This window comes from Chelonia mydas, chromosome 4 (genome assembly GCF_015237465.2).
Source record: "Chelonia mydas isolate rCheMyd1 chromosome 4, rCheMyd1.pri.v2, whole genome shotgun sequence".
In the NCBI taxonomy this organism is placed as follows: Eukaryota; Metazoa; Chordata; order Testudines; family Cheloniidae; genus Chelonia; species Chelonia mydas.
The window spans coordinates 141459789-141475645 of NC_057852.1; the positions used below are offsets into that span (position 1 = coordinate 141459789).

Sequence of the window (15857 nt, forward strand, 5' to 3'; positions counted from 1 at the left end):
TGAGAGTCACGTCTGACTGTGAAGTTGGGGGGCAGGACCCTCTGGCTTCCCCAAGACCCCGTCTGGGCGGACTCGCTTTCGGAAGCGCACGGAGGGGCAGAGGAGGCTGAATGCTCCGAGGTCAGACCCACGAAGGTGGAGCCGGGTGAGCTGTGTGTCCTGCAGACAGGCTGCTCCCCGAGAGGAGACTTCCCCAGAGTCCTGACCGGCTTCGTGGGGAGCAGTTCCAGAGCATCGAGGCTGCGAGCTGGCTGGGCCAGTGCAGCTCACAGGGGGTGGGGGGCAGGCAGAAGGGTACGGACCACCCCAGCCCCTGGCAGCAGGCTGGGCTGCACTGGGAGTACTGGGTGTGCGGGGTGGGGCAGTTGCCCTGCGACCCCCAGGCCAGCCGGGCAGCTCCCCGGACAGACGCCGTGTGTCGGAGCCGCAGGCTGCCGGGAGACGTTCCAGCTTGTTAGGATCAATTAGTGCTGAGCGAGCCCCGGAGGCCCCAGCCTGGTGCCAGGCCCAGTCCCGAGCAGGGCGCCACGGCTCATGCCAAGGAGCCCCCTGGCACTTGGCAGGCCCAGGTGCCTGCCCCCCTCCTTGGCCCCAAGCGGGCAGGGCGGACGGTGGCTGCGGCCCTGGCACAGGCCCCGTGGCGAGGGCTGCTCCAGTGACCGTGCTGCCCAAGGCCCCGCTGGGATGCTCTGGGGGCTCGTGCTGGTCCCTGCTGCTGGCCCCATAGGCCTGGGCCAGGGGTGCTCCACCCCTCCCCCCACAGCTTGCCCAGTGGGACCTCTGCCCCCTCAATGCAGGCTTTCCCCCCAAACGCACTCCCCGCAGCTGTGAGGAGAAGGGCGAAGAGGCAGGGGCCACCGCTGGGTGTGTCCACAGAGCAGGGGATGCCCCTCCCCACCGCACCTGGGCCCCCAGTACCTGCTCAGAGTGGGCTCCAAGCATGGCATCATGAGTGCAGAGCCTGCCTCCTGAGACGTCTCTGGCACTGTGTCCCGGCGTCCCCGGGCGCTGCTCTGGAACTGCTCCCCACGAAGCCAGGCAGGACTCTGGGGGAGTCTCCTCTCGGGGAGCAGCCTGTCTGCAGGACACACAGCTCACCCGGCTCCACCTTCCTGGCTCTGACCTCGGAGCATTCAGCATCCTCTGCCCCTCCGTGTGCTTCCCACAGCGAGTCCGCTCAGGCGGGGTCCTGGGGCAGCCAGAGGGTCCTGCCCCCCAACTCCGCAGTCAGACGTGACTCTCAGCCAGCCAGTAAAACAGAAGGTTTATTAGACGACAGAAACATGGTCTAACACAGAGTTTGCAGGTGCAGAGAACAGGACCCCTCTGCTGGGTCCATTGTGGGGGGCAGGGAGCCAGAGAACCCCGTCTGCCCTTCACTCCATGTCTCCAGCCAGCCCCAAACTGAAACTCTCTCCAGCCCCCCCTCCTCTGGGCTCTGTCCCTTTCCCGGGCCAGGAGGGCACCTGATTCCTTTGTTCTCCAACCTTTTAGCTCTCACCTTGCAGGAAGTTGCCAGGAAACAGGGTGTCGGCCATTCTCTGTGTCCAGACCCCTGCACACCCCTGCCCTCTAGGGCTCTGCAGTGATCCTACACTGTTACCCCACCACCTAGAGACTTAAGAACTGCCTAGGGGAAACTGAGGCACCCCCACACTATTCAGAGGAAACATTAAGAAGAGTCCCCCTTCATCACACCTCCCTACCCAGCAATACCTCCTCCCCTCCCCCACCCACCTGTGCCGGTAATACCTCTCCTGCCTCCACCCCCTTCTCTGGCCTCTCCCCTCCCCACACAGCAATACCTCCCCCCTCCCCTCCCCTCCTGGCAAACCTCCCCCTCCCCTGCCCCCCAGCAATACCTCCCCTCCGCCCCCCGGGGCTGGCCTGGCGAGCTCTGAAGTCATGGGCCATGCCCAGCTGGCTTCCAGGCGCTGGCCCCCCAGGCTGCCCCCCCCGAGGTGCAGCAGACGCAAGGGGAGAGAGGCAGACGCTCAGGCCCCACGCCGCAATATTGAATGACGTTAACCCACCGACTAGTCCCCCTCTGGCAGCATGAAACCAGCCCTTCTCTGGGGCAGCCCCTGCGCAGCGTGTGGGGTGACCCACCTGTCAGGGCTGTGGGGCAGTGCACCACTGCAAGCCCGCGGGAATGTGGGGCAGCGCCTGTGCCCGCCCCCCTAGCTGCTCGCCCACCCGCCTTGGCGTGGCCAGAGCAGCTGAACTGCCTGCGGGGACCCCGTCTCCTCGCCCTGCTGAGCTGGGCACAGCGTGGGCCCCAGCCCCTGATGGGCACCGGCTGGGCACGGGCCTCTGGCTCGAGGGCCCCAGGGCCCGCTTAGTCCGCTGGGTGAGGGCAGTGAAGCGGAACGGGCTCTGCCCCTCGCCCCCTGCGCCCTTGGGGGGCCTCTTCATGAAGTGCCCTTCGCGCTGGGTCCGGTGGGTGCGTGGCCCCGTCTGCGCCCGCCCCTTGCGGGTGAAGCCCAGGTACCAGCCCCGGTGCCAGGCCGACATGAAGGCCGTGTAGTTGTTCTCCAGGACTTCTTCCACGAAGACGCAGCCCCGGCTCCGCCCGTCCAGCTGGGGGGAAGAGAGAGACTGAGGCAGCGGGTGGGGGGCTGTGCTGGACACAGGCAGGTGGGGGACCGGGGGGGACACTGGCAGGCATGGGGGGCCATGAGGATGCAGAAGAGCAGGGGGTGTGAGATGCAGGTGAGGGGGGAGGGTGTTGTGGGGCAGCTGCCCCACTCCTGGAGAGCGGGTTAAAAGCAGCCAAGCCAGGCTAACTGGGGAAGCAGCCCCAGCTGGGGCCACGCCAGGCTGGACCCTACAGAAGAGCTGCAGGGCCAGAAGGCAGAGCAGAGTCTCTGCAGCCCTGGAGGGAGAGGGCCTGGCTGCTGGGAGCACAGGGCACCCGAGGCTGAGCAGGGCTGGGGAAGGCCAAGAGGAGCTGGGGAGCTCCAGCCTGGCAACTCCCCAGGCTGAGGCCTTGGGGCTGGAGGGGGGCAGCCCGGGGACAGGCAGAGGCAGCTGGTCCAACCCCCTTGCCCGCGATGAGTGGCCATTACACACTGCAGTCTGGCCCAGTGAGCGGGGGCTAGATGGCGACTGGCAGTAGCCACGGAGGCAAGGTGGGTTTAGAGGGTTGGGGGCTCCCCTGGGAGGGGAGACCCAGAGTGCGGGGGTACTGCTGGGGCACAGCCCCTAGGGGAAAGGGCACCGGGGTCCGGGAGGGACGTGGGGCCAACGGCAGGCGAGACACCGGCCTGCAGAGGGCGCTCCAGGCTGGACAAGAGCTAATTCCTCGATGACCAGCAGGAGGCGCCGTGCCAGGCCGGTGAGTCGTCCCTTGGCTACCGGGGGGTTGCCGGCAGGTGGGGGCCGGCGGGATAGCGGCGAGCAGGGGTGTGAGATGCAGGTGGGACGGGGAATGCAGGACACAGGTGGAGGGCAGGGGGCGCAGGCGGGGGTGCTGTGGGCGAGGGGGGAGGCTATGGGGGTGCAGGCAGGTGAGGGGTGATGTGACGATGTGACGCAGCAGGGAGGGGGGAGTGTTGACCTGGGAATGTGCCCTGGGGACGGGAGACCTGAGAGCCTGTCACCTGAGCCAGGAGGGGGAGGGGAGGTAACACCTCTGCCCAGGAATGTGGACGGAGGCTGCAGCAGGGAACCTGCTGGGGGGGTTTAGTTTCAGTTTGGGGCTGGGTGGAGGAACACAGGGAACCCCAGGGCTGGGGTCTGAGCTCCCTGCTCCCACAGAAGGACTTGACTGAGGGGTCCTGGGTGTACCCACAAGCTCTGTTTTGGACTGTGTTCCTGTTGTCCAATAAACCTTCTGTTTTACTGGCTGGCTGAGAGTCTCAGTGACTCCCAGGAAGAGGGGTGCAGGGCCTGGACTCCCCCACACTCCGTGACAGGTGCGTGGGAGGCTGGGTGGTGCAGGGGGCACAGGCGGGGGTGCTGTGGGCGATGGGGGAGGCTATGGGGGGGCAGGGGGCGCAGACGGGGGTGATGTGGGCGTTGGGGGAGGCTATGGGGGGGCAGGCGGGTGAGGGGTGCGTGGGAGGCTGGGGGGCGCAGGTGGGCAGGGGGCGCAGGCAGGGGTGCTGTGGGCAATGGGGGAGGCTATGGGGGGCAGGGGGCCCAGGCGGGGGTGCTGTGGGCGATGGGGGAGGCTATGGGGGGGCAGGCGGGTGAGGGGTGCGTGGGAGGCTGGGGGGCGCAGGTGGGCAGGGGGCGCAGGCGGGGGTGCTGTGGGCAATGGGGGAGGCTATGGGGGACAGGGGGCACAGGCGGGGGTGCTGTGGGCGATGGGGGAGGCTATGGGGGTGCAGGCGGGTGAGGGGTGCGTGGAAGGCTGGGGGGCTCAGGAGGGTGGGGGGCTGGGGGGGCGTGGGCAGGGGAACACCAGCACCGACGTCACTGTCAGGCCGCATGGAGCCCTGGTCACAGCACATGGCGCAAGCCGGGCCCAGCCTAGGCCTGGCAGGTGGCTTGGTCACTGTGACCCCCCGGGGGAGGCTGCTGGCCCGAGCCAGCCCAACCCCTCGCCCAGCCGGCTCTGGGGAGGGGCCGGGGCCCTTGCTGGCTGCCCCTTCACCTGGGCAGGGGTTGGGGGTGTCCCCAGGTGGCTCAGGGGTGCAGGGCCTGGCCCCCGCTGCTGGGCTCTCTGGGAGGAGCAGGAAGGGACCGGGGGAGCCCTGGAGGGACAGGGCAGCATTGTGCCCCCCGGAGAGGGCACGCCTGGCACACACCGGTCCCATACCTTGCCCAGCACCTTCCCCCTCCTGTCCATGCAGACGTAGTAGCCCGTCTCCTTGCCCTTGATGCGAACGTGGCTCCCAAAGGTGTCGCTCTCCATGGCCAGCAGCGCTGCAAGGAGCCAGGCGCAGTAGTTAGGAGTGGCCGTGACAGGGAGGGGGACATGGCAGGTGGGGGGAGCAGAGATGAAGGAGCCTGGAGCATCCCAGCCTGGCACAAAACCGGGGCTAGGATTGTGGAGGGGCTGCGGGTCGGGAGTGAGGGGCACCGGCAGAGCTGAGGGGGGGGAGCCCAGGGCCGGGCTAGCAGGGGCTGCGGGTCGGGAGTGAGGGGCACCAGCAGAGCTAGGGGGGCCCAGGACTGGGCTAGCAGGGGCTGCGGGTCGGGAGTGAGGGGCACCGGCAGAGCTAGGGGGGCCCAGGACTGGGCTAGCAGGGGGCTGCGGGTCGGGAGTGAGGGGCACCGGCAGAGCTGGGGGGAGCTGGCTGCCTGCTCACGGGGCCCCGTTACTCTGTGCTTGCTCTGCAGGGCAGGTCTCCGGGTGCCAGGCTCATGCTGGGCCTGATGCAGTTCCCTGGGGCTCGGGTTGCTGCGGGACGTGGGCAGCGTGTCCCAGGCCGGAAGGTCATGCAGCTCCCTGCTGGCATGCGGGCTGCGTGGCTGGGATACTCGGCATTCCTGGGCCCCTGCCAGGACAGCCTGGGACGCCGGTGGGGCCGGCTGGCTTGCAGGATAAGGAACCGCGTCATCAGGTGTTTACTAGGCAATCGGTGGGCGCAGCTGCCCGCCGCCTCTCCAGCACGGCCGTCAGCAGCGCAGACGGGCACGGCCCCGAGCGGGAGGGCACAGCTGGAATCTGCCTCCTGCCTCCAGAGCGACTGCTTCCCGCTGCCCGCCTGGGCGGGTGGGGAGGATCACTAGCTCCTGAGGGGAGCAGGGGAATGGGCCTGGGGCGGGTTTGCTGGCACCCCGGGCTGGGGCGAGGGTGGCTGTGGAACTGGGAGTCCCCAGCCAAGGGGCCCCTCCTGAGCAGCCTCCAATGTGGGGCAGAGCCGGGCTCCCCTGCCCTCGGGGAGCTCTGGGGGCAGGACACGTGGCAGCAGCCCCCTACCACCGTCTGCCCGGCCAGCCCTCCCGAGGTCCTCCCAGGCCCACACCATATGGGTTGCCGTCCTCGCCGTTGGCACGGACCCTCTTGCCGAGGACCTGCAGGTGCCCAGTGCTGGTGCGGCTGTACAGCTGGCAGACGCGGACGTGCCGGCGGCTCAGCTCGTCCAGGTGCCGTGTGCGGCTCTCCACGTAGAGGCGGAAGTCGGCCGTTGGCCGGTGAGACTCCTGCAGGGAAAGGCAGGCTGGCTCCCCACTGCGGCTCTGGGGGTCAGGCTCCTCTGGAGGAGGCTGGGGCATGCCGAGCCCCTCACAGCACAAGGAGACAAAGGGCAGATGCTGGCCAGGCCCATAGCCCGTCTGCCCAGGGAGCCACGGAAGGGCCCTTCCAGCCAGGGACCTGCCCAGCCCCCCAACCCTCCCCCCAGACACCAAAGAGGTCTCTGTCCCCTCGCCCCAGGCAGTCTCTCTACCCAGGCCCCTGCCCGAATGGGGTTTAGGGATGTTGCCCCGTCCGTCCCTGAGCAGGCCCATTGGCACATGCTCCATTTCCTGCCCCTCCTGCAGGGACACGCTGCAGACTGACACCACCCGGGATCCTAGGCCTGGAGAGTGCTCCTCTGGGACCCTGGGCTGGGGACCGGGACGCTGGCCCAGCCGGGCCCAGGAATTGTCCGACTCCAGCCGCTGCCCTGGCATCTCTGCCCAGCCATTCTGCTCTGGAGAATGCAGCAGGCCAATCCTGGAGGTCTCCCATTCGCCTGGCACGGTCAAGGTGGCCCAGCGTCCACTCGCCAAGTGCCGGGGTCTGTCTCTGCTGGCCCCAGGGGTTACAGCTGAGGGATTGGCAGTGACTCCAGAGTAACAGCTGCCAGATACTTCCCATGGCAAGACCCTGTCCTCAGTGGCCAAATTTTACCCATTCCAGCCGAAATTCCCCCGGCCAGGTGTCTGCCTCAGACTGGCTGGTCCTGGACCACACCAGCTGAGCTGGGGGATACGTGGCTCTGTCCGCAGCCCGCGCTGGTGTCGCAAACCTGGGGTTATTTGGTGCTTTGCTTCAGCCACAGCTGCTCGGGTAGGAGGTCGTGGAAAATCTTGGCTTCCATTTTCATAAAGGTGCCATGTTTGCAGAGAGAAGCCTGAGCACGGGACCGGAGCGTCTCCACCAGACTCGGCCCCCAGAAAACCCACGTGTTACTGTGAAATATCGCTGGGTTTCACACCAATCCCATGCGATTCAGCCTGGCGGGCCAGGGGCTAGGCTGGCTCACACCCACTCTGGATGCGTTAGTGCTGCCAGGCTCAGGACAGGGACCTGACATTTGGCAGTGAGGTGTCCTGGGGTCAGGGATGTATTTTAAAGAAGCCTTATTGAGGGCGCAGGAACAAACCATCCCGATGTGCAGAAAGAATAGCAAATATGGCAGGCGACCAGCTTGGCTTAACAGAGAAATCTTCGGTGAGCTTAAACACAGAAAGGAAGCTTACAAGAAGTGGAAACTTGGACAGATGACTAGGGAGGAGTATAAAAATATTGCTCGGGCATGCAGGGGTGTAAGGCCAAATCACACCTGGAGTTGCAGCTAGCAAGAGATGTCAAGAGTAACAAGAAGGGTTTCTTCAGGTATGTTGGCAACAAGAAGAAAGTCAAGGAAAGTGTGGGCCCCTTACTGCATGAGGGAGGCAACCTAGTGACAGAGGATGTGGAATAAGCTAATGTACTCAATGCTTTTTTTGCCTCTGTCTTCACGAACAAGGTCAGCTCCCAGACTACTGCACTGGGCAGCAGCGCATGGGGAGGAGATGACCAGCCTTCTGTGGAGAAAGAAGTGGTTCGGGACTATTTAAAAAAGCTGGACGGGCACAAGTCCATGGGGCCGGATGCGTTGCATCTGAGAGTGCTAAAGGAGTTGGCGGATGCGATTGCAGAGCCATTGGCCATTATCTTTGAAAACTCATGGCAATCGGGGGAAGTCCCGGATGACTGGAAAAAGGCTAATGTAGTGCCCATCTTTAAAAAAGGGAAGAAGGAGGATCCTGGGAACTACAGGCCAGTCAGCCTCACCTCAGTCCCTGGAAAAATCATGGAGCAGGTCCTCAAGGAAACCATTTTGAAGCACTTGGAGGAGAGGAAGGTGATCAGGAACAGTCAACATGGATTCACCAAGGGCAAGTCATGCCTGACCAACCTGATTGCCCTCAATGATGAGGTAACTGGCTCTGTGGATATGGGGAAAGCAGAGGATGTGATATATCTTGACTTTAGCAAAGCTTTTGACACGGTCTCCAACAGTATTCTTGCCAGCAAGTATGGATTGGATGGATGGACGATAAGGTGGATAGAAAGCTGGCTAGATTGTCAGGCTCAACGGGTAGTGATCAACGGCTCGATGTCTAGCTGGCAGCCGGTATCAAGCGGGGTGCCCCAGGGGTCGGTCCTGGGGCCGGTTTTGTTCAACATCTTCATTAATGATCTAGAGGATGGCGTGGACTGCACCCTCAGCAAGTTTGCAGATGACCCTAAACTGGGAGGAGAGGTAGATATGCTGGAGGGTAGGGATAGGGTTCAGAGAGACCTAGACAAATTGGAGGATTGGGCCAAAAGAAATCTGATGAGGTTCAACAAGGACAAGTGCAGAGTCCTGCATTTAGGATGGAAGAATTCCGTGAACCGCTACAGACTAGGGACCGAGTGGCTCGGCAGTAGTTCTGCAGAAAAGGACCTAGGGGTTACAGTGGACGAGAAGCTGGATGTGAGTCAACAGTGTGCCCTTGTTGCCAAGAAGCCCAATGGCATTTTGGGGTGTATAAGTAGGGACATTGCCAGCAGATCGAGGGACGTGATCGTTCCCCTCTATTTGACATTGGTGAGGCCTCATCTGGAGTACTGTGTCCAGTTTTGGGCCCCACACTACAGAAGGGATGTGGACAAATTGGAGAGAGTCCAGAGGAGGGCAACGAAAATTATTAGAGGGTTGCGGCACATGACTTATGAGGAGAGGCTGAGGGAACTGGGATTGTTTAGTCTGCGGAAGAGAAGAATGAGGGGGGATTTGATAGCTGCTTTCAACTACCTGAAAGGGGGTTCCAAAGAGGATGGCTCTAGACTGTTCTCCGTGGTAGCAGATGACAGAACAAGGAGTAATGGTCTCAAGTTGCAGTGGGGAAGGTTTAGGTTGGATATTAGGAAAAAGTTTCTCACTAGGTGGGTGGTGAAACACTGGAATGCGTTACCTAGGGAGGTGGTGGAATCTCCTTCCATAGATATTTTTAAGGTCAGGCTTGACAAAGCCCTGGCTGGGATGGTTTAGTTGGGGATTGGTCCTGCTTTGAGCAGGGGGTTGGACTAGATGACCTCCTGAGGTCTTTTCCAACCCTTATCTTCTATGAGCCTTTTGCTCTCCTTGTGAAAATCTGCCAAGTTATAAGTCTCTGAAAAAAGTCACCAATTGCACATGCTCAGCAGAGCTTTGTTAGCGTTCAGCAGCTAAATTCTCCAAAGATCCCATCTGCACTGGGCATGCGCCAGCCCAGGCCTGCAGGGAGTGAGCAGGACTTTCCTGCAGTGGCTTCTCTGGGGCCCAGAACCGAGAGCAGCTGATGCCTCATTTGTGCTCAATTCTGGCCTTTCCCAGACTTTGCAGCCTTAATGTTCTCGTCACGTGCCAGCAAGGACAGCCCCACACTGCTGCAACCCACGCCCTGCCCAGTCCCAGGACATATGAGGGCAGGCCACCCCCATGGGGCGAGAGCCGCATCTGCTGTCCCCCAAACCCTGGGGCTTTCTGATCTTAGGTTGTGCCCAGCAGCACAGTGCCGGAGCCTCCCCACGTCCCCGCCAGGCAGTGGGGCAGACGTTAGACGAGAAGGGCCCAGGCTGCCCAAGGGCACACGGGGCTCAGTGGCGGAGCAGGATGCTTGACTGTGGTGTCCTGTGTCCTAGGCCAGGTCCCAAACTGCCCGGCAGCCTCCAGCCTTCCCCTCCACCCTTGCTCCAGGCCCTGTCTTGGTGCCGAGGTGGATCCCCACCTGGCCCGGGGATGTCTCACAGTCAGTGACTGGGGGCATCTGGCACTGCCCGCAGCTCTCGGGGTGTCCCCAGCCCTCCTGGGTCCCGTCAGGAATCTCTGCCACCAGCCACGCTGGCCCAAAGGCTGGGGGCGCTGCTGGGGCTGGTGTTGCTGGTTCCCGGGCAGGCTGCCAGCCACTTTCTGGTTGGCACCTTGTTCCTGGCTCTTTTGTAATGGGGTTAATTGTCTTTGGCTCAGGGAGCTTGTTAGATGTTGACACTAAGGCTCTTGTCCTTATGCCCGGGGGCTGCGCTGCCAGCCAGGAGCCCTCCACGCGCCAGGGCTGCTCTGATGCTCCTGCGAGGCCCGGCTCAGCACCGCGCCCAGCCCAAGACAGCACAGGGGGTGGGGACAGGCGGACTGCAGCGGGGAGACACACGCGCCAGCTAGTGCTACCCTGTCACGGAGTCCCCGGGCGATGCTCTGGAACTGCTCCCCATGAAGCCAGTCAGGACTCTGGGGCAGTCGCCTTTCTGTGAGCAGCCTGTCTGCAGGACACACAGCTCACACAGCTTCCACCTTCCTGGGTCTGACCTCGGAGCATTCAGCATCCTCTGCCCCTCCGTGTGCTTCCCCCAGCGAGTCCGCTCAGACAGGGCTCCTGGGGAAGCCAGAGGGTCCTGCACCCCAACTTCGCAGTCAGACTTGACTCTCAGCCAGCCAGTAAAACAGAGGTTTATTAGATGACAGGAACATGGTCTAAAACAGAGCTTGCAGGTGCAGAGAACGGGACCCCTCAGCTGGGTCCATTTTGGGGGGGCAGTGAGCCAGACAACCACGTCTCCACTTCACTCCATGTCCCAGCCAGCCCCAAACTGAAAGTCCCTCCAGCCCCTCCTCCTCTGGGCTTTGTCCCTTTCCCGGGCCAGGAGGTCACCTGATTCCTTTGTTCTCCAACCCTTTAGCTCTCACCTTGCAGGGCGGAAGAGCTCAGGCCATCAGTTGCCAGGAAACAGGGTGTCGGCCATTCTCTGTGTCCAGACTCCTGCACACACCTGCCCTCTAGGGCTCTGCAGTGATCATACACCCTTACCCCACCCCCTAGATACTTAAGAACTTCATAGGGGAACTGAGTCACCCCCACACTATTCAGAGGAAACATTAAGAACAGTCCCACTTCGTCACATACCCACAGTGTGGCCACGGTCCCTTGGGAGGCTGCACTCACATCCCGGGTGTTCGCTCACACGCAAGGCCCTGCGAGATCCTACGTCTGCCCCTGGCCAGGCAGGGTCCAGCCGCAGCTGGGCCTCACCCCGCGGGCTGCAGCAGGGCAGAGTCGGTGAAACCCTCCCAAGGCCAGGCTTGGCCCCCTCGCAGTGGGGAGGGGAGGGGAGGGGGGTGCATGGTTCACAGCAGCTGCTCCGCCCAGGGGGAAGGCGCGAGAACCGTTCCTCCTGCTGCCCACCCACAGGGGGCCAGTGGGTGGGCAGCAGGGCCCAACACAGGCGCCTCCCGGCTCCTCTAACCAGGCTCCCACCGGGGCGACGGCAAGGGGCGGGCACCTGCCCAGCACTGGCAGGGCACTGAGGGGGGCTGCTCCCTGCCTGAGCGCCCCGCCCCGGGGCACGGCCATGGGGAGCAGGCGGGGCCCCAGTCCTAGGGGGGCTGCCGCCAGCAGTGAGGACCCTGCCCCCAGCACAGCTGCCCTCTAATGAGCAGCAGGGGCTGAGCAAGGGAGAGAGGAGCTGGGTCGGGGGGTCCCACAGCCCCTCCTCGGGGCCAAGGGCACACGTCGCAGCCTGAGGACTGGCGGAGCGGGGACCTGCAGCTGGGGGGAGCCCCCATGGGCTCAGACCTGGGGCCCAACCTGCCTGGGACCCGCCCGCGGGGCAGTCACGTCCATGGTGGGAGTTTGCTGCCTCTTCACGTCTCCGCAGCTGTGCGCCGGGGGCCCAGTGAGGCTGCCCGGGGCTAAGCCTCAGCGGGGCAGAGCAGAGGGACATGGTGCAGCCCAGGAGCGACCAGGCTGGGTTATCCTGGGCTCCTGGCTCAAACTGCCCGGGACCAGTTGCTCCAGAGCACGCGGTGGCAGGGAGTTCCACTGGCCACTTGTGTGGACTGGGCTGCCGTGTGTTACTTGGAGATTGACTGCCTCTCCGTTTAATCGACTGTCCCCATGTGCCAGCCCCATGTGCCCCACTGCCGGCCCCATGGGCTGCTCACCCTGGCCCCACCCTGCCCCTCACGCACCAGCACACAGGCTGCCTCTGACAGGCCCAGTAAAACCACCCACAATGTTACATCCGGATAGGCCCCGCCCCCTGGGACGAGGCCCCGCCCCCTGGGACGAGCCCCAGTCGGGCTAGGGCCGGAGCAGCAGTCACTGGGAGCCACCCCCACCCTGAGGGGCCAGGCTCCCCCGGGCACTGGGGGGGTACCCGGCTGTGCTGCCAAGAGTGGGGTCAGGGCCCCTCATGTCCCGGCTGCAGGGGGCCCAGAGGGGGGCTGGGGCGGCTCCTGGCCATGGGACTGCCGGGGTGGGGGGAGCTGCTGGCCCTGCCTCTCTCACTCGGAGGCCCCCCTTTGTCTCCTGCCCCAGCTCCAGCCCCTTGGCCATGGCGAGGGCTCCAGGCCAGCTGCACCCAACAGCCCTTTGCGTGGCAGGGCTCGGCGGGCCTGACGGGCTCCGATCGCGCTCACCGGACGGGCGAGCTCCGGGAGACCTCCCCACCCCCAGCGCCTCAGGGCAGCCCCAGCCTCGCTCCCCGGAAGGAGCGCCAGGGGAACACAGTGTGGCCCCCCCCGCCCAGCCAGGGCGCCCCAGGATGACAGAGAAGGAAGGGGGCAGCCCCATGCCCCAGAGGGCATCAGCGCACATGAGGGGAAAGTGACCGAAGGAGCCAGGGGCAGAGCCCCTAATGGACCCCAGCCTCCCCCCGCCACCCCACCCCACTAGAGCCAGAGGTTCCACGGCCAGATGGGACCCCTTGGGACCCTCCAGTCGGACCCCCGGGACGGCCCAGCCCCAGCCGGAACTGCCAGGAAAGCAGGCATCAGGGATGGAGCCACCTCCGGCCCTGGGGCTGGTCTGCCCTCCACACAAACACAGGGTCAGGGAGGTGGGAAGCCCCTTAGAGCCCAGCTATGCCCACCCTAGCCAGGACAGCGCCAGGACCCTCCCTTGGCCCAGCTGCTGCCTCTCTCGGAGGGGGGAGAAGCGAATTACTGCAGCCTTGGGAGCCCCCGTCTCCTCCCCCTGGTCTGCCCTGAAGCACTGCCACGGTGCCGGTTTAAGTGTAGACGCGTCCTTGGGAAACGGTCCAAGGGTTCCCAGCCCTCACTGTTCGGTCCCTGGGTTCCAGGCTGACTTTCTCTAGCTTCAGTGTCCAGCCACCGGCCCGTGGTCGACTTCCTGGGCTAGGCTGACAGGCCGCTCTCAGAGATCTGCCCCCAGGTACCTGCAGGCTGGGATCACGGCGCCCCTGAACCACCTCGGTGTTAAGCCAGACAGACCCTGCTCCCTGCCACTCTCACTCCAGGGCAGGTTTCTAGCCCTTCAGTTGTTCCCGGGGCTCTTCTCTGACCCTCCCCAAGTTATCACCATCCTCCCTGAACTGTGGGCACCAGCCCTGGGCACCGGATCCCAGCTGCCCCTGCCCCAGAGGGGAAATCACCTCTCGAGTCTCCTGTTTGCATCCAGGATCACATCAGGGGCACAGCGCCATGTTGGGAGCCCATGTTGAGCTGATTATCCACCACGACCCCACCTCCTGGTCATTCCCTGCTTCCCCCCAGCCTGTAAATCTCCCCTTGATCCCAGATGTACATTTACATGGAGCCATTTTAAACCAGACATTGTTTGCTTGCTTCTCTCCTGCAGAGCTGGGGACAGGACCCAGGAGACCTGGCTCCTCACCCCCACTCTAGCCACTAGCCCCCCCCAGAGCTATTCAGTCCCCTTTGCCGGGCAGCCCTGACCCTGTGGGACGAGTGCCCAGGCTGGACATGCGGCTCCGCGGGGACCGACTCAGCCAGGAAACTGCTGCAGCTCCACTTTGCTTTGAAAGCCCCGGGACCGTGGGGTAGAAGCGAAGGGAGAGTGCCGGGACTGGGGCCCTGGGCCAGAGGGATCCCCGGCCCCTCTCCCCTGGCCTGGCAGAGCTGTGCCCTGCCGGACGCAGCACTTACCTGCAGGGGCAGGGGCAGGAGCAGCAGGTACCTGGCAGGAGAGGAGAGAGGCAGCGTTAGTCTCGTCCCCACCAGCCACTGCCCCGCCCCGACGGCCCCTGGCACGGGGAGCTTACAGGCAGGCGAGGTGGCCCAGGGGCAGAGGCATCACGGCCAGGTGGGACCCCACAGCCTGCGCCCAGCAGCTGGTCCAGGGGCGCTTATCCAGCAACCGCCATGGGGGCACAAGTGGGTGGGATGGAGCAGGGGCCCTGGGTCGGACCCTGGTCCTTCCCGCAGCGCACGGAGCTGTGTCCAGGGCAGCAGCCACCAGGCAGGGGGACGCGCCCCCTGGTCAGGGCTCTGCACCTCTCCCCACCGGCGTCTCCTCGCTCTGCGGGTGGCAGGGTGCCAGGGCGGGCATGGAGCCCAGGCAGGGCCGAGGCGCCCAGAGCCCAGCTCCGTGGCGAGAGCTGGGGCTGCAGCGCAAAGCTCTGGGCTCGGGGAGAGCCAGGAGGGCCGTGGCCAGGCTGTTCCCAGTCCCGGGAGGGGGTGGGGGGGCTGCCAGTGAAGCGGGGCGGGCACCCCATGCCACAGGCAGACAGAGAGCAGTTCATATGCATCCTGGCCGGGGGTGAGACTGGACGACCCTTGGGGTCCTGTCTCACGCTGTGGGTCCAGAGCCAGGCGCAGGGGACCTGGCCAGGGCTGTGGGCATGGGCCCAGCTGTGTAGCCCCACGGGGGGCTCAGGGGTCGAGGTTGCTGGGAGACCTCCCCACAGCCAGGACAATGTCCCAGCAGGCCTGTAAGGACCCCATGGGGGAGACCAGGCCCTTCGGTGGCCAGAGCCGCCCCCTCTAACGGGGCTCAGGGGAGGGTGCTGGGAGAGGGGCCCACCCTGCCACCAGCCCACGGCTCCCGCCGGCCTTCGCAGCAGGGCTAGCTCCACACCTCTGCCCCAAGCCCACTGCCCCCCAACCAGCCCATCCCCCAGGAGCAGGCCACCTGCAGCTCTCCCCCAATAGCGTTACCAGCCCCAAGGGGCTGTGGGGCCCAGTCGAGCGTGGGAGGGGCTCAGCAGGGGGTGCTCTCCCCGGCAGCCAGGGCTGGCCCCAGGGGTGGGGGGTACTAGGGGGCACGGGGCTGCAGGGAGCTGGGCAGGGGGCAGGGTGGGCGTGGTGGGGGCAGTGGGGGTCGCTCTCCCCGCAGTCGGTGCAGCACTAGGGGGCGCTGGGCAGCAGGGGGCAGGGCAGTGGGGCAGGGGGGCAGGGCGGGGGGCAGTGGGGCAGGGGGTCGCTCTCCCCGGCAGTCAGAGCAGCACTCGGGGCGCTGGGCAGCAGGGGGGCAGGGCGGGGGGCGGGGGGGTCCCTCTGCCCGGCAGTCGGAGCAGCACTAGGGGGCGCTGGGCTGCAGGGGGGCAGGGCGGGGGGCAGTGGGGCAGTGGGGCGGGGGGGGTCGCTCTCCCCGGCAGTCGGAGCAGCACTCGGGGCGCTGGGCAGCAGGGGGGCAGGGCGGGGGGCGGGGGGGGACCCTCTGCCCGGCAGTCGGAGCAGCACTAGGGGGCGCTGGGCTGCAGGGGGGCAGGGCGGGGGGCAGTGGGGCGGGGGGCAGGGGGGGTCGCTCTCCCCGGCAGTCGGAGCAGCACTAGGGGCACTGGGCTGCAGGGGGGCAGGGGGCAGGGCAGGGGGCGGGGGGGTCGCTCTCCCCGGCAGTCGCAGCGGCACTAGGGGCGCTGGGCTGCAGGGGGGCAGGGGGCAGGGCAGGGGGGCAGGGCGGGGGGCAGTGGGGCGGGGGGGTCGCTCTCC

The 15857-nt window shown here is 65.3% G+C and overlaps 1 protein-coding gene across 1 annotated transcript; it reads right to left on the reverse strand.

Annotated features, from left to right (window-relative positions):
* Positions 1-1925: 1925 nt before the first annotated feature.
* Positions 1926-6335, reverse strand: LOC102938426 (fibroblast growth factor 18-like). Its single transcript, XM_043545891.1, has 3 exons — positions 5919-6335; positions 4766-4872; positions 1926-2580 (listed from the first exon to the last, which is right to left on the reverse strand). The coding sequence occupies exons 1-3, from the start codon at positions 6166-6168 to the stop codon at positions 2113-2115; spliced, it is 825 nt and encodes a 274-aa protein (XP_043401826.1). The 5' UTR covers positions 6169-6335; the 3' UTR covers positions 1926-2112.
* Between the last annotated feature and the right edge of the window lie 9522 nt (positions 6336-15857).

Bases quoted from the DNA above. Each gene is read 5' to 3' on its own strand.
- LOC102938426 (XM_043545891.1), bottom strand. From the start codon at position 6,168: ATGCCCCAGCCTCCTCCAGAGGAGCCTGACCCCCAGAGCCGCAGTGGG. The intron at 4,873-5,918 runs GTGTGGGCCTGG...GGCTCCTTGCAG, and splicing joins CGAGGACGGCAACCCATATG to CGCTGCTGGCCATGGAGAGC. The intron at 2,581-4,765 runs GTATGGGACCGG...TCTTCCCCCCAG, and splicing joins GGGGGAAGGTGCTGGGCAAG to CTGGACGGGCGGAGCCGGGG.